The following is a 26,571-nucleotide window of genomic DNA, read 5'->3' as shown; positions in this document are numbered from 1 at the left end:
TTTTCTCTAGTCTTCTCTTCTCACTTCATTTCATTCATTTGATCTTCAATCTTTGATACTCTTTCTTCCAGTTGATCGAGTCGATTACTGAAGCTTGTGCATTTGTCACGTAATTCTTGTGTCATGGTTTTTACCTCTATCAGTTCTTTTATGTCCTTCTCTGCATTGATTATTCTAGTTATCCATTCTTCCACTCTTTTTTCAAGATTTTTAGTTTATTTGCGCTGGGTACGTAGTTCCTCCATTAGCTCTGAGAAGTTTGATCGACCAAAGCCTTCTTCTCTCAACTCGTCAAAGTCATTCTCCGTCTACGTTTGATCAGTTGCTGGTGATGAGCTGCATTCCTTTGGAGGGGGTGATGCGCTCTGATATTTTGAATTTCCAGCTTCTCTGGCCTGCTTTTTCCCCATCTTTGTGGTTTTATCTGCCTTTGGTCTTTGATGATGGTGACATACTGATGGGGTTTCGGTGTGGGTATCCTTTCTGTTTGTTAGTTTTCTTTCTAACACTCAGGACCCTCAGTTGCATATCTGTTGGAGTTTGCTTGATGTCCACTCCAGACCCTGTTTGCCTGGGTATCAACAGCGGAGGCTGCGGAAGATAGAATATTGCTGAACAGCGAGTGTTGCTGTCTGATTCTTGCTCTGGAAACTTCGTTTCAGAGGTGTGAGGTGTCAGTCTGCACCTAGTGGGGTATGTCTCCCAGTTAGGTTACTCAAGGGTCAGGGACCCACTTGAGCAGGCAGTCTGTCCGTTCTCAGATCTCAACCTCCATGCTGGGTGACCCACTGCTCTCTTCAAAGCTGTCAGACAGGGGTATTAACATCTGCTGAGGTTTCTGCTGCTTTTTGTTAGCTATGCCCTGTCCCCAGAGGTGGAGTCTATAGAGGCAGGCAGGCCTCCTTGAGCTGCAGTGGGCTCCACCCAGTTCGGGCTTCCAGGTGGCTTTGTTTACCTACTTAAGCCTCAGCAATGGCGGGCGCCCCTCCCCCAGCCCCGCTGCTACCTTGCAGTTAGATCTCAGACTGCTGTGCTAGCAATGAGGGAGGCTCTGTGCACGTGGGACCCTCCGGGCCAGGTGTGGGTTATAATCTCTGGGTTGCTGTTTGCTAATACCCTTGGTAAAGCGCAGTAGTAGGTTGGGAGTTACCCGATTTTCCAGGTGTTGTGTGTCTCAGTTTCCCTTGGCTAGGCAAAGGGATTACCTTCCCCCTTGCACTTCCCAGGTGAGGCGATGCCTCATCCTGCTTCAGCTCTCACTGGTTGGGCTGCACCAGCTGACCAGCACCAATTGTCCGGCACTCCCCAGTGAGATGAACCTGGCACCTCAGTTGAAAATGCAGAAATCACTCACCTTCTGCGTTGCTCGTGCTGGGAGCTGGAGGTCGGAGCTGTTCCTATTCGGCCATCTTGCTCAGGATCTAGTAAGCTATTTTTAATGCCATCTTTGTTCAAAAACTAGATATAATATATATAAAATAGAGTTTTTCTGATAAAGGCAAAAAAATGAGGAAAATTCTGCCAACCACTACCAAGTACTTACACTTTTATTCAGCTTTCATTTTCCTGCCTTCCCAAAATGATTTGATTGTTTACAACATGTCTTTCTCCAAAAAATGAGAGGTGAAAATATAAGAAAGTAGAGTGATAGTTACCTGAGGCTGGGAAGAGTTGGCAGGGAAGGGGGAGGTATGGTTAATGGGTACTCAAATATAGAAAGAATAAGATCTAGTATTTGATAGCACAACAGGGTGACTATTGTCAATCATAATTTAATTGTACATTTTAAAACAATGTAAAAAGTACAATTGGATTGTTTGTAACACAAAGGATAAACGCTTGAGGTGATGAATGCCTCATTTACCCTTGTGTAATTATTATGCATCATATGCCTATATCAAAATATCTCATAACCCATAAATATATACACCTACTTACTATGTGCCCACAAACTTTTTTTTATTAAAAAAAAAGAAAAAAATACATGTTTCTCAGGGTAGGCAATCTCTACTGGCCAATGTATAAAAGACTCTGGGCATTAGGACAAGGTCACATAAAGGATCTTTAAAGGATCTTCTCCAAGATTAACAGTAAGAATATTCAAACTGTGGATTTTGTAAAAGGAAGGGAAGGGGAGGGGAGGGGAGGAGAAGGGAGGGGAGGGGACTGTAAGGAAAAGAAAGGGATGGAGAATAAATCTGCAGATTAAGAGACTTAAAAAATTAGCCAGACATGGTGGCATGTACCTGTAGTCCTAGGCTGCTTGGGATTGCTGAGGTGGGAGGATCACCTGAGCCTGGGAGGTCGAGGCTGCAGTGAGCTGTGATTGTGCTACTGCACTCGAGCTTGGGCAACAGAGACCCTGTCTCAAAAAATAATAACAACAATTTTTCAATGGTTAAACAAACCATAGTGCTCAACAACGTACACTGGGTAATAAAACTATTTTTAAAAATACAAGACAATTATAGCTATAAAAGTCAGGAGAGTGGTTACTTCTGATTAGAACAGGGCAGGTGGAGGGGCTACTAGGGTATTTGCCAACATTCTGTTTCTTGTCTTGGGTGGTGTTACAAAAGTGCACAACTCACAACATCCCATTAAATTATTCATTGGTTTTGTGTGGTGTTCTGCATGGCTTATTTTACATCAAATGTATGTTTGCATTTTTAATAGTAACTTAATGTCAAAGTAATTTAATACAAATTAGGTAATTTGTATTATTTATAAATATAGAGGTAAACACCAGAAGTGGCCAAAACAGGCAAGGGTGGTTATTTCTGGGGTATTGCATAGATTATGGATAACGAACTCCTATTTTGCATTGTAAAACTTTTGGTGCCAGATGTATGTACCATGTTGATAAAAAATGACTTTTAAAATAAATTGTCTCAGACCAGGGAAGACTAAGGAGACATGACGAAAAAATGCAGTGTAGTAACCTGGATTGGATCTTCAGACTGAGAGAGAACATCAGTGGAAAACTAGTCAAATCTGAATAAAGTCTGAAGTTGTATTAGTCCGTTCTCACGCTGCTGATAAAGACATACCCGAAACTGGGTAATTATGAAAGATAGAGGTTTAGTTGACTCACAGTTCTACATGGCTGGGGAGGCTGCCACAATCATGGCAGAAGGCAAAGAGGAGCAAGTCACATCCTCCATGGTGACAGGGAAGAAAGACAATGAGAGAGCCAAGCGAAAAGGGAAACCCCTTACAAAATCATCAGGTCTCATGAGACTTATTCACTACCACGAGAACAGTATGGGGGAAATTGCTCCCATGATTCCATTATCTCCCACCAGATCCCCTCACAATACATGGGAATTATGGGAGCTACAATTCAAGACAAGATTTGAGTGGGGACACCACCAAACCATATCAGAAGTTTAGTTAAAAATAATGTACCAATGTTGGTTTCCTAGTTTTGACAAATGTATCAAGGTAATGTAAGATATTAAAATTAGGGGAAGCTATGTGAAGAAAATGCAGGAACTCTCTGTAACTTCTCTGCAAACCTAAGTTATTCTAAAATTCAAAATGTATGTTTGCCCTTCTGCCATGTGAGGACACATAAAAGGCGCCATCTATGAGGAATCAGCCCTCACCAGACATGGAATCTGCTGGCACCTTGATCTAGGACTTCTCAATCTCTAGAATTGCATCTTTGTAAACATCTTCACCCCATGATACCCCCACACTGCTTCATCTCATAAAGCAACAGTAACACAAGGCTCTTCTGGGAAACAGACTTATGGTGATGATTTCGAATGGAATTTGAGAAGACCTATTAGGAATAATTGCTTATGATTTCCCCAAGAATTCTAAATGGAATTATTTAACCAGATTATCTAGCTTTATAAATATGAATACACTTACTTTTTATACCTAAGGTGCCAAAAATATTTCAAATAAAAACATAAAAAATATTTTTAAGTTATTTTTATGAGCTGCCTTTTAGATTGTCTTATTACAAAAATTTTAGACACACACGTGCACACACACACACACACACACGACAACCAACTAAACCTGTCACATGGGAGATGGGTGAGTCATACATCTGAGTATGTCAAGTACTAGAATGGCTTACTCTGACTTTGGAGTAGTCCAAAAGCTGTAGGGGGGTAAAAGAAAAATTTTTTAGCAAAAATTCACCTTGCAGTTAGTTCCATTTCAAGGTAATGGCAATTTCTTACTCTATCTCTGTTTTGTAGCTGAACTCCTGGAACGTATGGGCCAACCAACTGGAAGCAGAACAGAGTGAGGAAAAAGTTTTAAAGGAGAGAGTCTGACCTGCTCAAGGAACTGGACAAAGCCCAGTGCAGCCAGAACTCAGTGCAAGGAAGAAGCATAGCAGGATAGAAACAGGGATTGGAGTGTGTAGGACCTTAATATGGAACAGCTGACTCCATGAGACACGGCTGAAGGATGATATGCCCGATGGGAGCACAGTCTGACCCACTGGGTTCAAAGGTCCTTCTGCTCCTGATGTGATAACCTGAGAGGGACCCTACCAAACATGCATCACCTGGATTTACTCATGAGGAAATCTCAGACAAACCCAAATGGGGGAGTGTAGTATAAATTACTGGTCTGTACTCTTCAATGTCACAAAAGACAAAGAAAGCCTGAGATTAAAGAAGGCTGAAGACACATGACAACCAAGTATCTGCCCAGGATTGGATTCTGGAAGAAAATAACTTTTTAGATAGGACATTTTGGGGACACTTGGTAAAATTTGAACTTGGACTGTATAGTAGATAATAGTATTGAATCAGTGTCAAATTTACTGATCATTGTAACTGTGGTTATGGAAGAAAATGTCCTTGTTAAAGGATACAGACTAACGTACTCAGGAGCAAAGGGTTATGATGTCTCCACCATACTCGTAAATGAATCAGCAACAATAATGTAATAACAGTAATTGTAATAATCAAAATATGCATATATAGAGATAAAACAAATTATTAAAATTGGTAAATCTAGATGAAGGATAGATAGTTGCTTGCTGTCTAGTCTTGCAACTTTTCTGTAGGTTTACAATTTTTCAAAATAAAAAGACAAAAGAAAGCCCTCAGGTTGCTGTGCCATGAATGGATTGAGGAAGCAAGACAGTATGGTGGCGTGGACTAGGGGGTTGGCAATAGACATGAAGCGATACCTCTGTAATTGATGTATACATTGGAGGTGAAGGAATTAACCTGGAGGAATGAAGGAAAGGAGGTGTTTTATTTATACTTGCCATCATCACAAATCTACCTGGTCAGTTTTGTTTTTTTTTTTTTTAATTGGTCTATCAATATAATATCTTTCAAGGTATGACAATAATCATTAAAATCACTATAAGCATAAATGTAAATAAGTATCATCATTCATGTGACTATCACAAACACCACACCAATAACTTATTTCCATTGATATAGTAAATGCTCATGGGTGAGCTGGAACCGTGCCAGAGTCTGGGATTTGGTAGGTGTTAAGGCCATCATCTATGTTCTGGGAGTTCAGCTATGAAACAGAGATAGAGTAAGAAATTGCCATTACCTTGAAATGGAAGTAACTGAAAGGTGAAAAATTTGATCAGGTCATAATTTTTCATTCAATAGATGAGAAACTATGTTACTGTTCCTGGTGCTGGTGGTGTTGCTGGTGCTGCTGGTGCTGGTGGTGTTGCTGGTGCTGCTGGTGCTGGGGGTGTTGCTGGTGGTGCTGGTGGTGATGAAAGCGTCCTGCTGGCTCTGACACAGTCAGGCTGCAGAATTCCTGCTCTAGGCATAGTCTGGGTTTGGAATTCACATTCTACTCCTGCTGCACTTTGCCTCCCTCAGTATTTCAGCAGAAACCCACCCTCAGGCTAGAGTGAGTTTATTAATCATTGACGCAGGGATTGTCTGACAGATGAAGAAGATCATTCAAGAGACTTTCAAGTCAAAGCAAGGGGGTGATATAATCCCTTCACTAAGGATTTTGAAATGGTAGCTTCTTATATTCTCTTCTCAAGTCCTAGCCTTCAACTTTCAGATTTCCATGTTTTATCTCAAGAATAGCAGAATAAATTTTGTGGCATTTACAATTTATGTCATATGACTTTGGCAGTAATTTCAAGAAAACCCAAATCAAGGAAAAACATTTCAGCAAAAAGACAAGTTTCACAATTAGACCAGTTGGAAATTCTAGACCCTGTTGAAAGGGCAACAGTGAAAAAACAACATTATCAACTTTCAAGCTTCTCTTGGGCCCGGAATACTCAAGAGGAAAGAATTTCAAACACCAGATGAGGACAGACATCAAGCCTATTACACTGTCTTCCAGTAATCTTAAAATTATATCTCAAATTACTATACTTAGATGATGGTTCCAGGCCCTGTGTTCATTAAACAAATGTGAAACTAAAAAAATCTCTTTTGGCATTCATAAAACCAAGTAGTTCTAGGGTTCAGTGTTAGCTCTTGGTCCAAAAGATTTAATGAGTTCCTCTAATTTCCCCAAGCACTTTCTCAGGACGAATTCAACACTTGCACATGGATACAGCTAAGCCTTCCAAGCCTACTGGTGTAAGTCCTTCCTGCCCTATAGGGAAAAATTTTAAGTTTAAAAATGCTGTTTACATGTGTGCAAAGATATTCACTCCAAGGTTTTTGTTGCTGTTGTTGTTGTTTGTGGGTTTTGTTTTCGTTTTTGTTTTGAGACAAGGTCTCACCTGTCACTCTGTTGCCCAGGCTGGAGTGCAGTGGCTCAATCATGGCAAATTGCAGCCTCAACCTCCCCGGGCTCAAGTGATCCTCCTACCCCAGCCTCCTGAGTAGCAGAGCATGCACCATCACACCTGGCTAATTTTTATATTTTTTTGTAGAGATGGGGTTTCGCCATGTTGCCCAGGCTGGTCTTGAACTCTTGAGCTCAAGTGATCTACCCCCCTTGGCCTCCCAAAGTGCTGGAATTATACACATGAGCCAGCTTGCTTGGCCTTGCAAGGTTCTATGTATATATAAAAGTAGCTATGGTATATCTATATTATGGAATTATATGCAGTAATTTTTTTTGAGATGGAGTCTCACTCTGTCTCCCAGGCTGGACTGCAGTGGCATGATCCTGGCTCACTGCAACCTCTACCTCCCAGGTTCCAGTGATTCTCCCACCTCAGCCTCCTGAGTAGCTGGGATTACAGGCGCATGCCACAATGCTCATCTAATTTTTTGTATTTTTAGTAGAGATGGGGTTTCACCCTGTTGGCCAGGCTGGTCTTGAACTCCTGACCTCAAGTGATCTGCCCACCTTGGCCTCCCAAAGTGCTGGAATTACAGGCATGAGCCACTGCACCTGGCCCAGTAATTTATTTTAAATGAAGTCACTCTAGTATAGAAAAATCTTTAAGACTATTAAGTTGAAAGAAAGAGCAAGTTGCAGAATAAAACTTAATAATCTTTGTTTTAAAAATTAAAACTAAAAACATATTTATATATCTATGTGCAAATATACATGTGTTAATGCAAAAATGGGTCTGTAAGGGCCTACCACAAACTTTCATTAGTAGTTATCTTTGGGGAAAAAAATGGAACTGGAATAAAGGGGAACTATCGGTTTTCACTCTATTTAACTGGATATTTTTGGTGAATTTTTAAATATGATCATGATTTGTGTGTCAAAATTACTGCATATAATTTCATAATATAGATGTATCATTATTTATTTAAAGAACATTTAGGTCTTTTTGATATTATGTGCAACTTTGCAGTGACTATCTTCACACATATGTAAACAGCACTTTTAACACTTTTCTACATAGAGCAGGAAGGTCTTACACTAGTAGGCTCAGAGGCTTAGCTATCCACATGCAAGTGTTGAATGAGTCAAGTAACTTTATTTTTTTAAATGCATATAGAAGTCAAACTACAAAAATAATAAGAAAAAAAGCCTTGTGAAGATTCTTTTTTATTATGTTTTCCTAACTGTGGACAATAAGCATTTAGTACTTTCATCTTTTAAATAATACAAACATGTTTTAACAAAACCAAACATGTGATCTGACTGGAACTAGGGAAACTCAAGAATGTTTCTGTATAAGAAGTTTCCTGAATGGCTCAGGTAAGAGGTTGCCAAATTGCTATGATTTGGAGCCGTTGGTGTTGCCCAGGCCATCTTCAGTGGATGAGCAGGGGCAGAGAAGGCTGCCCTCACCATGGGCCCACGGACTTTGGGCTCTGAAGAGGTTCTAATAGCTGTGAATCTGGACCTCTGTGAGCACCCACTGCCCCTCTCTGAGTGGGTCCCTGGCACACATGTGAGGAAGGCTTGTGTCAGACAAGACCCTCTGTCCTTCAAGAAGTGCAGAAACGGCACTTGTGAATAAAATGCTGACTTCGTTGGACACCAGCAGCATAATTGGCTCCCGGGGGCAAAATTTGTCCCAAAGCTAGGAATAGAAAAAGTTTGCTCGAAGAACAAGAAGTATGACTTGATGATATCAGCTCTTTCTGCCCTCTCTTTCATTGGCTGACAAAAACAGCATCCATCTATGTGCAAGAGCCCAATCTGCAGGGTTCGTTGCCCTAAAAGAAAAGAAGATATTAGAGCTATTTTTGGAACCAGGCCACAGCAGACACTGTATATGATCCAAAGAGGTGATCATACCTTCAAAGAGTAGAGGAATTAAGCTAAATGGTGTTAGCGCAGTCTCATTTTGTTTCTTAAATTATTGCAGGTAACTTATACTTATTCCTATTTTAAACATGTGCTTCAGTGGAGTGGTTCTTCTATGTTCAGCTAGCTCAGGCCTAATAATGAGTTAATAATAACAAAATAACAGCTAAGACTTTCTAACCACTTACATTCCACCACTGAATGTACGGAATGCACTGAACATAGGCACAGGCATTTTGTTATGTGTTTGACACACTTTATCTCATTTAATCCTCACAACAACACTTAGACATAGGTACTGTTATTATTTCCCATTTTACAGATGAGGAAACTGAGTTTCATACAGTTGGTAAGTGGCTGAGCCAACATTCAAATGTGTGTTATTTTTACTTCAAAGACTGTGCTCTTAACTGCTGTGTTATTGGGGAAAGCTCTATTCTTTCAGATGAACAAAAGCTTGCTTCTAAACCACCTCATCATTTGTACCTGAAATTTGCATCAGGTAGCCTGGGTGGTCACCACAACAAAGGGTTCCAAAAGGACTCTCAGAAAGCTCTTTTAAATCCTGGCCTCAGTGTTCTCATCCCTAGATGGGAATGATAATGAGAGAGAGAACCTATCTCACAGGGTTGTTGGGAGAACCCAATGATCATGTAAAGTACTCAGCTTATTACTCATCGCAGAGTAATTGCTTAATAAATGTGTGAGAAAAATAAATAATATTTGCAAAAGCACACAAGTAAACATATTGGCTGGATTAGCTTGCTACTATAGCTAGAAAACACCTAGCAGAAAGCAGCATCTAAGTCATGGGACACTTCCCATTCTGTAAGTTTTGATAAGGCAGAAGAAAAAAATCTGGATCACAGCCCCCAGGGATCTCAGTGTGTGTTGGGGGCACAGGGAGCACAGAATGTCCAAATAGAGCAGCTTGCTATCATGTCTTCCTAAAGGGAAGAGGATGCCAAAAACAGTTCAGCTCCCGGACTGAAGAAGTCGTGAGAAAGAAGTCCACCTACTTCACGATTTTACTCAGTGCTGACTCGAACCCACCCCTTTATGCCATGGGATGGAGGGGAAAGAAGGGAGGTGGGAATGCTAGGTCCCAGGCAGAACAAGCAGCCACTTTACCCTTTTTTCCATCCTCCTACCAACCACAGTGCTAATTTAATGAAATTTAGTTAAAATGAGTTCAGCACCACTCCAAAGGGGAAAATAAGCCAAGAAAGGGCAGCGGGAAAGGCTGAAAAACGTTTGGGGTGAGGAAATAAAGGAGGCCTTACTTCTTCAATACCAGATTACTGGTTTTCAAACTATGTTCTATGGAACCCTGCTTCAGGGGTTCCACAAATGTTTTCATTAAAGTTTCACTTTTAAAATATAACTTGGCTTAATAACCAACAGATATATTCAACTGTGTTATAAATCAAATTTGAACTCTTTGGTGACTCTAACTGAGGTAATCTGAGAGGTTAACTTATTTTAATGAAAAATCTTAAAAATAAAAGTTTCCCCACTATTTTGATTTTATTGAAAAGATCTTGGAGATTGCAAGGCAGCTGTTTAAAAAACAAAATGAAACACAATATGCAACCATGTATCAGTGCAAACTTGAATTTTCATAATTCCATGTGAGTGAAATAAAAGTTCAGATGTAAATTGGGTGCTGAGACCAATAAAAGAATACTATTGTCACTGACAATCCTTGATTTCAAAATTTCATGTTCCTCAGATAGTTGCACTGTTCTCATTCTAAAAATAATTTATAAAAGGAATGTATACTAATAAAATGCCATATAAAACACCATATATATACAAGTGGTCAACAGATATATGAAAAGATGCTTAACATCACTAAGCATCAGACAAATGCAAGTCAAAATCACAATGAAACATCACTTCACGCCTGTCAGGGTGGTTATTTTCAAAAAGTTGAAAGATAATTGTTGGTAAGGATGTGGAGAAAAGAATCTGCTATGGTTTGAACCTGTCCCCGAAAAAGCACGTGTTAGTAACTTAACCCCCAATGCATCAGTGTTGGGAGGTGAGGCCTAATGGAAGGTGTTTAGGTTATGAGGGCTACACCCTCATGAATAGATTAATGCAGATAATAAAGTGCTTGAGGCCGTGATTTTGACCTCTTGTTCCCTCTCGCTTGCACTCTCTTCCCCTTCCACCTTCCACTGTGGGATGGCACAGCACTAAAGCCCAGGCCCAGAGGTGGGCCCCTTGATCTTGGACCTCTCATTACTTCAGAACTGTAAGAAGTGAATCTCTGTTCTTTACAGCTTACCCAGTCTCAGCTATTTTGTTACAAGCAGCACAAAATGGACTAAGACAGACGCCTTATATACTGCTGGGGGGAAGGTAAAGTGGTATAGTCATTACACAGAAAAAAGAATGGAGGTTCCTCAAAAAATTAAAAACAGAAATACCATATGATCCAGCAGTCCCACTTCTGGGTATATATCCAAAGTATATAAATTCGGTAACTCTCAAGACATATCTGCATTACCACTTCACTGCAGCATTATTTACCGTAGCCAAGATGCAAAGCATCCTAAGTGCCCATTGACAGATGAATGGATAAATACATGTCATTCACACACACACACACACACACACACACACACACACATATATATATATATATATATATATATAAAACGAAATATTATTCAGCCTTCAAAAAGGAAGAAATCCTGTCATTTGCAAGAATATGAATGAACCTGGAGGACATTATGCTAAGTGAAGTAAGCCAGACATAGAAAGGCAAATACTGCATGATATCACTTATATGTGGAATCTAAAAAACTGGAACTCATAAAAACAGAGTAGAACGGTGGTTAATAGGGCTAGAGAAGGGGAAAATGAGGAGGTATTAGTCAAAGGTTACAAATTTCAGTTTAAGGTGAGTAAATTCTTAAAATCTAATATATAGCATGGTGACATAGTTAATAATAATGGATTATATGCATGAAATTTGCTGAGATCTCAAATGTTCTCATCACACATACACAAGAGTATTTGCTAATTAACTGTAGTCGTCTCACAATGTGCACATATGCCAAACCATCCTGTTGTACACTTTAAATATATACAATATTTATTTGCCTATCATACCTCAATAAAGCTGAGGAAAAATATGCCATATACACACAATTAGGTTCTACATTAGATTTTATTTTTCAAAAAGGTTGTGCTACTGAAACAAGAGCTTGAAAACAGTGCTAGATCATTTGGGTGATGGACTGGAGAGGGTGAAATTCTATATATAAGACCCTTTGGTTTCTGCTCTACCTCCTGATTGCTAAGACCAGCTCTTTCTCTTTCCTTGCCCCAACCCTTGCAGTTCAGGCCTCCACATGCTTCTTTGAGCAGGCACCAGGGAGAGCTGGAGATTTCAAGAGCTACAACTGAGCTTGCACTCCCTTCCTCCTGCAAGCGCCCACCACACAGAATAGTGACTCTGCTTCTACTCTGGGACAACGGTCACCAGTCCCTCCTTTTTTACTTTAGGTAAAACCAACTTGAAAAGTGATGCAAGCAAGTATTGATAAGATCTCAGGGCTTCTATTTCCTGTATTTTAAATCTATTTTAAAATACATTCTATTTCCTTATCTTGACTTTGAACTGTTTTCCAGGAACTGTCTTTCCACTCTAGCATTCTTTGATTTAATGCATTGATCAGTAAAATCTTCTAATGACATGCCACAAGAGAAAACATCAACAGGAAAGGGGCAAGACAAACAGAAACTTTGAGTCTGGCCCCATCCTTTTGGGAAAATTTCAGAAAAGTAAGGGTAGACGGAAAAGTGAAAACCTAGAAGGCGTGTAAAACAGCTGTGAGAGGTAGAAGTTGTCACTTTTGCATATGTATATTCATAGAACTATATTCTATAATCTATATTAGTTATAAAGTGCTATTGTTTCATTACAATTTTCCAAATAAATGTGGTTACTTCCTTATACTGTAGCTTCAGTCTCATTATTTTTTATATGATTTAGCCATTGTAAAAGTTAAGGACATTTCAACAATTAAATCTCTGCATCACAAAAAATGTTTTTGCATTTATGCTAATGATTATGTTACTTCAAGTTAGAGGATGACAAAATACATGGAAAATCCCTTAGAGTTGGTTGTCAATCTAAACCACATCAACACTTCATACATTTGTCCTTTATGGGTTTAGAGATCCTGAATAGTTGAGGGCCTGTTCATTTGATAACTTTCCAGTACCATCTGAAAATTCCAGCAGTCTGAAACAAGATTGGCTATAATTAACTGTTGAAGCTGAGTCGTGGGTTCACAGAGGTTCAGTATTCTATTCTCTCTACTTCTGTACATGTTTTAAATTCCCCATGATAAAGTTTTAAAAAGAAACTATATCTATTTTAAATCTATTTTAAAATACATTCTATCAGGAAGATTTCTTTAAATTTTAGTGTGACAGAAGTCACTCACTCACCAGCCATGCCTAAGAAGAATGCATTAAATCTCTGCTTCCTTCAGCTCTGCTTCGCCATTTTTCTCTCTTGAATATTCTCCTTACACTTCCATCACTCACTTATTCACAACACTTGTTCTCAGAATGTCACTATAGACTTTTTATTTTTTTGAGACAGGGTCTTGCTCTGTCACCCAGGCTGGAGTGCAGTGGCACAATCATGGCTCACTGCAACCTCTACCTCTCCAGGCTCAGGTGATCCTTCCACCTCAGCCTTCCAAGTAGCTGGAACTTCAGGTGCATGCCAAGAAGTCTGGCTAATTTTTCTAATTTTTGTAGAGATGGGGGTTTCACCATGTTGCCCAGGCTGGTCTCAAACTCATGGGCTTAAGCAATCTGCCTGCCTTGGCCTCCCAAAGTACTGGGATTACAGGTGTTAGCCACCATGCCCGGCCGACTTTCTGTCCAATACTCCATTCCTCCATATACGTAAATGGAGAAAAAAATCCTGTACCTAATGTAATTAAAGTTCTATTATGTAGCTTAGAGTCTGGGGTCAGCAGACATAATTACAAATAAATGCTTCTAGCAAAAATAATGAAAGCTTCAAAATGCAAAACTATTTTCCAGAAATTCTAAAACAGTAAATGAGTTCCTATCCCACATCACTTTTTCTAAAACGATAAATGAGTCCCTATCCCATATCACTTTTGAGAGGCCTCACAGTTTTTGCCTACAAAAATCAATAGCTTGCAAAACATTGTAACCAAAACTTGAATAGCAGAAACAAAACAGGATATTTGTTGTCAGGTAGGGGAGGACTATAAGGATTAAAATTATGCTTGGCCACTTTAGTTGGCTTGCCATGGGGCTCTTTTCCTGTACCTCCCAAAATCAGAAAGTGGCTCTCAGATCTTTTATTTAAACCCTTACATTGATTTCTCCATTTTCTTTCTTTTCTTCTTCTGTTCTTCTGTGAAAAGAAAAGAAATTTTCAGGACCTTCCCTATTTATTATGCCGAGGGCAAAAGTTAAGCCGTGGAAACTGAGCCACAGTTGTTTTTCTTCTCTGGTGAATGACTGTTGCTTCTTGATCTTTGTGTTGAGATGTTATATATTAACCAGACTCCCTAATCTTTATTCAAACTTAGGCTACATGAGATAAAGACCCTCATGATTTTTACCTCTTTACAATGAGATGTTAAGCAATCCTTTGGAGTGTAATCAACAGTAGCCAATCAAATCTTATATCTCTGTGTTAGCCTTTGTATGGAGAATGTTGTGATTCTGTTCTACACCTATTTTTGCCTATATAAACAATCTTCACTTATCCCCACACTGGGAGCACCAATAATCATTCTCTGGTGTCCGGGTGTGCCTTGACAGCTACCCTCAATCTTTGCACTTAAACTATTTTAATTGGATCCTGACTCTTTTAAATTATTTCAGGTTGACCTTTCCTTTCCTGCTTTATAACATTAAAAAGCTAAATAGGAATAAGAATCACTTCTCCTCTCTTTTTAGATTTCTCCACATTAGCCCCACATCTCCTTGCCACACATTTGTTTTAACTTGACAACCCTTTCTAGGCACCAGCTTCAGAGAGGGACAGGACACTGTCTTCATGGAGAATGTCTTCTTCTCCCTTTTCATGATCTCTTGTTCCATTGCCCTGTCTTGCAGAAAGGTAAGGGCTTAACTTCAGCCTTGGTTTGGATTCAAGATCACTGTTGTCACATTTGGGATTTTTTTTTTTTTTTTTAAACAAAACACATAGACAAGTAATGTAAGTAAAGTAAGAGCAAGACTTGCACAACAGCTCTTTTGAGGACAATCAGGAGGTGTTAGTGGGCCCTTCAAACTAGAGGGCACCGGACCCTGTCCCTGCATCTTCAGTCATCTCTACTGCCACCTGCCCTATCCACACCAGGATCATCCCTGCCCACCCCAGCCCTATGATTCTGGAAAGCTCTTGAGCACATATAACAGGATCCAGACAGAACTTGGAATTTCTGTTGGAGCAAATTGGAATTCCTGAAATTGACTGAACCCTCCATACAGAGGGAGCTCAGTCCCCATCTCCTCTGTTTCAGGCCTTGCCTCAAATAGTGGTTCTGACCCCTCAGGAAAACAAGGGTTCGAGACACAGACACACCTGAGCCTGAGGGACTCTAAGGGGAGGTGTGAAGGTGCCAGGAACTATGAACAATGAGCAAAGCATGTCAGTCTTACCAGGCCATGCCCACCATCACACTACATGCTTTCCAGCATTTCTATTCATGACAAACCCGCTTTGACCTTGTTTTACAGGTTAGGAAAAACTGAAGTCCAGATTTCTCCAGAGTTACTTGTAAGAAGCCTCCTTTGGTGTCTGGGCCAACACCACCAACTCCGTGGGCAGGAGGAGTTGCTACAGATCAATGAGGCGCCAGCATACCAGTAGCCATCCTATTTGTGTGTATGATGCTCCTTTCCCCCTTGCCCTCATGAGAACAGCAGACCTCAGGAAATGACTTCTCAGTCTAGCACTCTCCAGTCAGACCACTAGGAACACAACTGTGGTTGAACAAATGCTCAGTGCACTGAGAGACCACACACTCTGGGGGACTGTGGGGCATCTCGTAAGCGGCTGTCAGAAAGAACTCTGAGGATGGAGACCTTGCTTAGGTCATTCATGGGAGTGTTCCGCGGATAGGGGTGTGCTTTGTATTGGCTGCTGTCAGGAAGTGGGGGAGATGATCTGATTGAGATCGCAGTAAATCTCATGTAGCACAGATGAAAGCAAAGCTAAAATGGGAACTGGTGATGAGGAGAGAGGGGGATGTTTGTGATTTCGTGGTTTATACAGTGACCTTGTGTTTGTCTATGCTGGGATGAAATTATGAAGTGGTCTTGTTTTTCGTCTCACTTCATCACAGTCACGGCATGACCTTGTCTAAGGCTGGTGTTCTGTGCGATTTACATCAAACAAGAAACACCACAGCCCAGCGATGAGCGCCAGGATGGCTCCGGACAACATCAGAGGGCGGCTGTCTCAGGCTAGCCCCTGGCTGTCAGGGGATGCTTGTTTTTCTCACGTCTTCAGCGTCGTATTTCATGCCTAGGAAATGTTAGGAAATGTTGTGGGGAATAAATGAAACAGTAGAGCCTATTTCCCAGAACTATTTATGACTTAAGTAGCTAATATTATATACTTTCCACTGTGTTGCCAATTGGTCTCTCCCCCTTGGGGACTGCTGGGGAAAATGGCCCCCTCCACCAACTACCACTCATTAGCATCCTACCCCAATACTATGTCCAACATCTGAGTTAGGCAAACCAGGAAGCAAAGGCTAGGACTGAACTAGGATCTCATGCCTCCTGATCCTTTGCTTTCCCATACGCTAGGGGGATTGCATCGGCTGGTGACCAACCCACACTGGAACCTGAACGCCATTGAATTGAATCTAAAATTCCATGGGAGAGCGAGGTCAGGGAAGCAACAGAGAGGGCAGAGAATGTGTAGGTTTCCTGTCAGCGAGGGACAAAGTGGGGTTTACCTGGGTCCCAGCTAACCTTGCAAAGCACACACACACACACACACACACACACACACACACACACACACACGTGTTGGGCAGGTGTTGCGGCAAGACCCAAGGCTAGAAGCTAAGCAGTACGAGGAGCCTTAACCTTATTCCCCTCCTCTTACTCCCGAGACTCACAGCCCCTTATTCTTCTACATCGTGTATACATTTCCATCTGAGGGGAGGCTGTATGGTGAATTCATTCTTCATAAACCTTCACAGACTCCTCAGATGACATAATCAGTTAAAAGACCAAGTCAATCATTAGCCATGCAGGCAGAGTTTTCTCTCCATTCTACAGCCTTCACCCTTCTGCTGAAGTCTCATACATCTGTGAAAGGAAAAGAACATCTCGGGACCCCAAACTCACTATACCAAAGAAAAAAGTTAAGCTTGGAAGCTGAGTCACAGAAAACTGTCTTTCCTATTGTTCCTAAACGGATAGCAAAAAGAGGCCATGTCTCCCCAGGTGGCCTCCTGCAATATGGGACAAGAGGAGAATAGAAATCATCCCCACTGCCCACCTTGAGATAAATGCATATTTGACTTTTCTATTGTTTATCTTTTGTAAAGTGCAGTTTTACTGAGTAGGAGACATACATAATTTACTGTTCCTCTACCTATTCCTTTCCACACGCAGCATGTGAATTCAGATTCAGCGAGTGTGAATCAAAGCCTCCTAAGAATATGACCATACTCTCCCTCTTTTTTTTTTCTTTCCTCCTTCCTCCTCCTGCCTACTTTTCCCCTTTAAATACTGAAGCCCTCAGATTCCTCTTTGTAAAAAGTAGGGGCCATAGATCATACTGTGGCTTTCGTCTCTTTTCCCTGGTGTATCTTCAACTTTGGCAAAATAACCTGTACATTAATTGAGACTTGGCTCAGTCCTTTTCTTTGGTTTACATGTCGAAGCTGGCACATATGACATACTTAGCCTAGCAATTTATACTTAATATTTGTTCTCCGGGCTTTGGGGTAGCACAGATAGAACAATATACCGAAGCCATTTCTCTTCAAAGAGTTTTCAAACAATTTATTTCACAGGAGAGGTGGAGGTCAGTCTTCTTCACACAAGTGTTATAACCCATTAAAAAATTATCTTTCTAATCTCCTCAGAGTGGAAAACAGGTAATTCTCAACCTGGAGACAAGCTCTAAAGTACAGAGATATCACCTGCTGCAGGAGACGTGAAGGCTCACTCTTAAAGTTTTCTCGCATTTATTTTCCATTTTCTTAGCATGGAATGTTCTTTCCAGCAAGGTCCATTAAGAGAGAGTGAAATATGAATACAGCTGTATTGGATTCCTGAGGAGGACTTGATCAAATACATAGAAATGGTGGCTTCAATGATCAAATTATTTTGCTTCTAGCCAAGTCGGATACAAGTCTCCGTTTTCTTTTCAAAGCTCCCTTATGCTGAGAGGAAGTAAGAACAGAATCAGACTGCAATCTAAACACAAGTGCCTGAACTCCTTTTCCATGAAGAGTTTCTATAGAACTCCACACTGCCTTAAGCACGACCTCACTCTTTCTCTCACTCTTGGGAGAGAACAAAGTGAAAGATGCATCCGTGTAATTGACAACCTGAGTACGACCCCACCAAGGTTAATACATAGTTTATTATAATCATGTGGGAATTAAGCACACAATTAGAAGTCTTTTCTACACAATCTAACATCATTTCTGACTCTGTTATCTCATAGCCAAAATGAAGTTACTTTTCCTTTGTAAGCTCCTAATGTCTTTCGTTCAAATCACTTTAAAACATAAAGGAACCTTAAAAAGCAAACACAGGTTGATGCACCAATAAACCACTTATGTCCTATCTTATTTTGGTAAGTCTACATAGGCTCTAATTATCTGGTCATAATGTAAACAGATTGTTTAGAAATAACAGATACTTGATTCATAAAGCCCACTGTTGAGGCTTTCATGATACTGGCTCTTTTAACATGAGAAGAGGCAAAACGTGATTCATTGCTGCAACATAACCGATTTATACTTTGTTTTTCAAAATGTGTTGTCCCTGAGCTGGAAGGCAGGCTGGGAAGAGCGTGGGGCTCCCAGGAAAAAGGATGGGGTGGCTTCATCCAACAGTGCCACCTGCACCACCGGTGAGGCTGGGGCTGAATACCAAACTGTGCTGATTTGCAAGGAGTTTCCCCAACAAGTATTATTTCCACAACTTAATTTTAAATTTCTTTCTCACCCAGACTTTTCTGAGACAAAAAATGAGTCTGTAAGAGGGACCCAATCTGTGTCACCTTTTTATCCGCCAGCTCCTGTCACAATGCCTAGAATGTAATAGTTGCCAAACAAATGCCTAATTAAAAATCTCTCCACCTGGGGCATCTTCACAAAAAGTCTACATGGGCTATCTTTAGTACTAACCCCACAACCAAAATTTTCCCTCAGTAAAAGAAAAATGACTGATATGGTTTGGCTGTGTCTCCACCCAAATCTCATGTTGAATTGTAATCCCCAGTGTTGGAGGCAGGGCCTGGTGGGAGGTGATTGAATCATAGGTGATTTAGCACCATCCCGCTACTACTGCCTCGTGACTGAGTTCTCACGAGATCTGGCTGTTTAAAAGTGTGTAACTCCAGCCGAGCAAGGTGGCTCATGCCTGTAATCCCAGCACTTTGGGAGGCTGAGGCACCTGAATTCAGGAGTTCCAGACCAGCTTGGCCAATGTGGGGAAACTTTGTCTCTACTGAAAACACAAAAATTACCCGGGTATAGTGGCACATGCCTGTAGTCCCACCTACTTAGGAGGCTGAGACAGGAGAATCGCTTGAACTTGGGAGGCCAAGGTTGCAGTGAGCTGAGATCACAACACTGCACTCCAGCCTGGGTGACAGTGAGACTCCATCTTAAAAAAAAATAAGAAAGAAAAGTGTGTAATCCCTCCCGCTTTGTTCTTTTCCTCTTGCTCCTGCCACATAAGATGGGCTTGCTTTCCCTTTGCTTTCTGCTGTGATTTTAAGTTTCCTGAGGCCTCCCCCAAAACAGAAGCCTGTACAGCCCATAGAACCATGAGTCAATTAAACCTCTTTTCTTCGTAAATGACCCAGTCTCAGGTATGTCTTTATAGCACTGCCAGAATGGACAAATACAATGACTTAGCAAATATTTTTATCTTCATGTAAATATAAGGCAATGGTAATGGAATGCTTCATTTTTTTTCAGTAAAGGTATTTTAAGTATCAATACAAAGAGAGGAAAGGAAATTTGAAGAAATGGGAAAATACATTCTCTAGAATTTGTGTCACCTTGGTAGTGACAGGCCTATCCTATAAATCCCACTGACAAAGTGAGGCCTAGGAAAGAAAAACACATTCCCAAGAAGATCTTCTCTTCCTTTGGCCTTCATGGCAGACAGATGTGACTTTCCCAACAGTCTCTGTTTCAGCTCAGTCAGGTTCAACTGCACTGCCCTGAGAAGATGGACAGCAGTTGGGAGACTCAACACTTACTGGCACATTCCCTGCTCTTGGTCTGTGAGGTTTTATTCCCATAAATGGACCCAAGCATGTATTCAGATGACAATCTGTCCACCCACAGATGCCCTGGGTGACTGATGCGGAAAAGCAGTCCTACCCGTGATTACTGTAGGCTTCACTGTGGCCACATGGCATGGACCTGTGCCTGCCCCCCTTTTGGGGCAGGGAGTGGTGTGAACTCACCTGAGGATTTCTGAAGCTGGGGGTTCCCCGTGGCTCAGAAACAGGCCCAGAAGTCAGCTGGCTATCAGGACACCAGGGACCAACCACACTCCTACTCCTTCCTAGAAACCAGATGCTGTAGGCTGCCTCCTTATTTGGGGAATGGATCTTTCATTTCATAACTGGTTAAGGGGATTTTATATGCAAAGTCCCCAAAAAGAAATTCACTGTGATGCCTAGTTAACTATCCCTAACTTCTTTTCACTGATATTCTCAATTTGCTATTCTCCAGATACTGTTCCCTGAATTAAATTCTGTTGATCTTTCTCACTCAAAAAAGTGATGAGTTATCTCCAGAACATTGATTTTTATCAACCTTGAGAGTAACGCTGCCTTTATATATTATAGTGACCAGAATGTTCTGTACATTTCCACTGCTTCAAAATTAAGTTTGTAATAATTACTTGGACATAAGACCTGCCACTGACTCACGCTTTATAAAAATGATTTTAAGTCCATGTGTGTAGCATTACCCCGATATAATTCTCTAGAAAGAGAATTTCCATTTTATTCATTTATTTAATTTTTGCAAACAATTTTAGAGGCAGGGTGTTAAACTGATTAAAATTTCACAAGATTGACATTATTGCTTAAAGTGCTTGAATTGGTTACATTTTTAAAAATTAAGGTACAGATTATTTTAAATAAAAACTATAATATTTTTAGCAACAAAATAATAGGAATGCCACACAAATACAGGTTACACAGAAATGGAAGCCAAAAATAAATTAATGTAATACTGGAAAACAGAAATTTAATTAGGCAGAAAAGTAAGAAATAATTTTCCCTGACCCATGCCATTTACATGAGTTCATTACAATAGTGCTGATAAATGCCTTGACCATATAATAGCAAACAAGGGCAAAACATTTAGTGCACAATATTTTAATACACATGAATATACAAAGTTGATCAAAATGCAATGTTGAAAGATAAAATCCATCTGTAATAAAGCTACACTCCAATACCTAAAATAAGCCCTAAGCTCCAGTTAGAACATAGATCATTATTCGGCATGCCCATGAAATTAAGGGTATCCATGAAAATAATTGCATAGGGACCATTGCTGACATTTTTTCCCCATTTTATCTTAAATCCAAAATATACCAGGCCATAAAACCAAATATGACTGACTTCCTATTCAAACTAATGCCCTGCTTGTGGTGTGCCTCAGTCTCTTCAGACCAGTCCACTTCCTATGACCATAGAAGGGAAAATGCACCAACACAATAGGACTGGATGCCAGCATTTTACCAACATTTACTTTTAAACACATGATTTTTTAGCATTTTTTATGCCATAACCTAGAGGCTAAACTAGTAAGTAACCAATAAAGCAAATGTTCCTTCTGTTTTTTTTTAAGTGTAAAACACTGTAACTTATTTTATAACACCCAGCAGTTAAAAGAAATACAGCAGGCCTACTCACTTCTGCAGATGACACAGGAAATCCTTGGCCGTTGGAGGGAATACTGAGGAGCCTTTGGGCTATTGCTGACCTCAGAATGGTCTCACATCTCCCACACCATTTCCTGTTTTACACTATGAATGAGGGATGTAAACTAAAAGTGTTTGCATGTTACCGTCTTTACATAAAGAGACATGATTGGGAAAAACTTGTAGCTGCCTAGTGTTTGTTTCATTTATTGAGGAGGAAGAGTGAAAAAATTAGCAGATAGCTCTAAATTTTAAAAAGCTGATGGAGTGTTGCTGGAGAAGTGTGTTTTGGTCTTTTTCCAATCTTCTTTTTCTGCACCACACAATTGTTTTAATGTCTTTGCAATATTTTCTTATACTTACCCTTTTTCGTTCCAAAAATCTATCCATGAATGCTGAATTTTAACTGACTCTTTCTATTAAAAGGAATTACTTTGATTAAATCACTGGGAAAAACATTTTGCACAACCAAATAGAAAAGAAATATCCTGAACTTATGACTGAGCATTTAAACATTACTTCTACAGGCTTCCAATTGAAATATTTTTTCTAATAAATTAGCTTCAACAGTTGTTTCAAAGATAATTTTAATAGCTTTTCTTATGAATCAGTTCCAATATATTAGAGGCCAACCATCATTTTCTTAAAACTTTGTAACTTGCAGTCAAATATATGGATTCTATGTAGTACAAACATTTTCCTACATTAATCACCTTCAGTCGGAAACTGCCTCTCCTTAAAAGGAGACAAAGACTCACCTTCCAGGTAGTGATTACTGCATAAGTTTCATGGAGAGAAAAACAATGCTTATAAATGTGAAATTGCCTCTAAACAAGGCAAGGTACATTTCCATCACTGTATAAAACAATAACATGAAGATCACCCTGTTTTGTCTTCTCCAGTGAAAAGTAAAACATTTCACTTCAAGCATAAACAAATGAAATGTTGGCATGCTTACTTAAGTTCTGAGCAATAAACAGTTCAAGATATTTCAAAGATAAGAAATCCAGTTTTCATCTAGATAAAGTGCTATCCTCTTCATTGTTGCAAAATGGCCACTAACATTTTCCATTTCAATTTTAGTTCACATTATGCCCAAAGTTTGCATGTTCATTAGCGGATGCATTAGGTAACAAAAATATGTTCACAGTTTATTATAGTGTATGGAAGTTACATGACTTCCAAAGGAAGCCAAGATCTAAGACTCAAAAACCAGCTCAACGGCAAAACACCAAACGACCCTTTTAATTAAAGGTACCAATATTCAAATGCTCTAATAAATACATATATAACAAAAGTGAAAAAAGTAACTATAGTGAGATGAGGTTCTTCCAAAAAAATTCTGTCTTGTCAAGCATTTTAGGAGTCTGAGCCAAAGAAACAGCGCCATTTTGTTCATTCCTCCCCCTGCCCACGGACACTTCCTTTGAGCCACCTTCATACCCAGCTAACTCTGGTATTCCCTCTAGGGAAGGTTCTGTATCAGCCCTGGGACTCGCCAGTGCCTCAGTAAACAGACGGACTATATTAAAAAGTTAAGTTGTACAATGTGCTGATGGCTGGAAAGATGCAGTACCTTTGTTATTCCTGATAAGGAACAATGCCGTGCTGACTAGCTAAGGTGAGGTTTGCCAGCCCTGCAGTCACTGACTGTGACACATCAGCAGGATTGGAAAGATACCTTGAAAAGCTTAGCAGTGTCGGATACAGGATAAATACAATTCACAGGGCCTCACAAAAGTGTCACTGAAAATAAACAACATAGAGTTATTTTCCTGAAACTTGGGTTTTGGTAGAAATGTACGAAAATAACTTTTCATTGTCCACAAAAACTTCCCCCTCTTGGCTTTGCCTGCCCTGAGCCTTCTTAGCCCCTGGAATTCTAATGGCTAGGTCAGCACAGCCTAGTGCCAATGCCAGCCAACACCAGCCACCGCGGACAGCTTCTCTTCACCCTGTTTCATGTGAAGGATGATTTTAGTATTGAGGTTACTCACTTTTCAACATTTTCACTTGCACAAACTTAAAGCTACAGTTGCACCCCTAAAAGGTGAATATCTACCCAATTCTTCTGTCCTTTTATCAGAAAAGAGGCAGAGAAGCTGAAAATGGGTAGCAATGCTTCCAGGGACAAGTTAAAGGAATGCACTGTAAGAAGATCCTGGAAGCCACAGAAGTTTAGCAAACACCTAAAATAGACCATAGACATTCATAGGAAATGTCATTCTAATACAGCCAGACATAATGAATGGCATAGCTTTCACCCAGTCCTAAAATTAGCAACTGTTATTCATACAAATCAGACTACAATCTGATTGCAGTTAACTCTACGTCAGACTGAAATAAAACCAAGAGTAGTGCTGCATGTAAAAACACAAAAGGAGAGAGTCTAACTCGGCCAGACCATTGAGACTCAGAGTGATACCATTAGTGGGCCACTGGGGAAGAAGAAAGACTGCAGAGAAACCAGGTAATAGTGCTTTGAACATTTTCCCCCACTTGACTCAGTTCCACAGTTCTTTAAGTTACTCTCTTGACTGATAGAATAAAATATATCCAGATTCTGAATTTTTTGATATATCTGATGTCAGGCCATAGAATTCTTCAATAGCTTGAGCATCTATTTTCTGCAATAAAGGAGAAAGAAAACAATACAATTATATAATATGATTCCTGGGGAAAGGAGATAAAAACTAATGGAATATATATTAAAATGCAAGGAGGACAATTTGTTATGAAATCATGATTAGGAACTTTCAATAGCAAATGGAGAATTCCACAGACTTGGCTGAAGGACATCATCACAGAAATTGTACATCTCTGGGAAAGTAGGCAACACCTTCATGCATTAGCAACCCTGTGTGGGCACTCATTGAAGAACAAGACAAGACATCTCCCAGATGGTAAACTGATGGGTCCTGGAAATAGCCTTAAGTCTTTCCGGCCACCAGAGTTTAGTGTTATTCCACTTTTAGTGTTATTCCACTAAAACTGCTACCCTAGTGGGTTAAAATAGATCATGTCTTTGAGTGTAGAATTCATTCCAGCTAGTATTCTTTTATAACAAAGTCAATACATAGAATGTATTGGTGTAATATAAAGATTTCCAGATCCAACAGACTGAAAAAAATAAACAATAATCGATACAAGAAAAATTTGTTATAATAAAATAATTTTAATAGAACTTTGAAGTCTATTGTTTGTCCTGTATCAGAGGGGGCTTTAGTCATGATAGAAACAAGACTTATACTTAAGTATGATTTACGGTGGCACAGATAGAGAGACCCCGTGTCTAGGGCTGAACCGTAGAGAACACTCATCGGTAAGTCCGTGATCACACCCCTTCTCCCTTTCCATGGAGCATGGGGATTCGCAGAATTTGGTTTTGAATAGAAATTTAAGTTGTTTTCAAATTACATTATGGGGAAAGAGGCCTATTTTAGAAAACATCTATACGTATACATTCCCTGAAATACTATTGATGCTCTATGACTACTGGAGAATAATCTGCAAACCAACCTCTACAATGTCATCATCAAATAAAAGCCAGAAGCCGTGACTTTTCACGATAGTGATATAATGCCCACGATTAGGACCACTGGAAAAGAACAATTAAAAGAAAGTCAGCAAGTTAACATTTATCTCTTTATAAAACTCTACTTAGCTCTTTATACGCAGTGATTCTCTGGGAAACAAACTATGTCATCAGCATAAAGAACTTGGAATACAGCTGATGTCTATGTTCACAACACTAAGCTGGACACGGGAATACAAAAGTGGACAGAAGAGATGTCTTCTGAGGACTCATAATCCAGCAGCAAAAACAGACATTCAAATTCAGTAAATATTAACAAAAAATTACTCTCTACCTATTCTGTGCCAGGCCCTATTCTATCTGTCAGGGGAAGAAGCAGTGAACAAAACAAAGACCTCACTTACTTAGGACTTGGGGTAGGGGCCAGATTGGCAATATACAAACTAAAGTTATAAATGTATGTCAAGCGGTGAGAAGTGTCACGGAGAAGGATGAAGCAGGGTAATGGGATATGAGTGATGGGAGGAGGTAATGTTTGATGGAAAGTGAAGGGAGGCCACTTTGATAATGTGAGCAGAAGGAAATTTCCCTGAAGGAAATGGCAGGGGTAGGGGTAGGGGTGGGGTTGGGGTCAGGGCATGGGGAGAAGCCATGTGACTCTGGGATGGAAGTTTCAGAAATAGGGAATAGCAAGTGCAAACACCTGGGGTGAGTGAGTAGCACTTGGTGTCTTCAGGAACAGCAGAGAGGCCAAAGGAGGCCAGAGCAGCAGAGTGAGCGAGGAGGGGAAGACCGGAGGGGGCTGAGGGGCAGGTGTAGGAATCCCAAGTAAGATTTTAGGCTTTGCTTCGAGCAAGCCAGGAAGAAATGGGAATTTTGAGGAGTTGCATGATCTGTGTTTTAGAAAGACATTAACAAACCAATAAGCATAGTAACAAGTGTTAAAAAGCCATATACTATGCTATACGGAAAAAAGCAGAAAGGACAACTAAGCAGCTGTCACTATGTAGTTAGGTTAGATTTGCACGAGTGAGGAGATTTTAATCCTAAACCTAAAACTGTTTTTTAACGCACTGTTAAAGTTGAAAAAGCCAAACTTTCCCCTTTGTTTACCCTCTTTCAACACAAGATGATGCCAATGATCTGTTCCTGCCCTTTCTCCAGCCTCCTCCAGCTACTGTCTCCCTTTCCCTCTGAGCTCCAGCCCATCGGGCTCC

The 26,571-nt window shown here is 40.2% G+C and overlaps 1 protein-coding gene across 5 annotated transcripts in view; it reads right to left on the bottom strand.

The window, feature by feature from the left end:
* The window catches only part of USP46 (ubiquitin specific peptidase 46), a 214,266-nt gene that overhangs the window by 123,778 nt on the left and 63,917 nt on the right, over positions 1-26,571 (bottom strand). For 4 of the 5 annotated variants that reach the window (XM_045392620.2, XM_045392621.2, XM_045392622.2 and 1 more), the window contains 2 exons: positions 25,339-25,417; positions 20,883-24,446 (listed from right to left, as the gene is read on the bottom strand). The exons of the other annotated variant lie outside the window; for it this stretch is intronic. In XM_045392620.2, coding sequence (XP_045248555.1) covers positions 24,345-24,446; positions 25,339-25,417 — 181 coding nt within the window. In that variant the 3' untranslated portion in view covers positions 20,883-24,344. Of the gene's footprint in view, positions 1-20,882; positions 24,447-25,338; positions 25,418-26,571 lie in introns of those variants that run through there. 5 annotated transcript variants of the gene reach the window in all.

Source organism: Macaca fascicularis, chromosome 5, assembly GCF_037993035.2.
Source record: "Macaca fascicularis isolate 582-1 chromosome 5, T2T-MFA8v1.1".
In the NCBI taxonomy this organism is placed as follows: domain Eukaryota; kingdom Metazoa; phylum Chordata; class Mammalia; order Primates; family Cercopithecidae; genus Macaca; species Macaca fascicularis.
The sequence above is the reverse complement of the archived record's forward strand: the minus strand, read 5'-3'. Positions and strand labels throughout refer to the sequence as shown.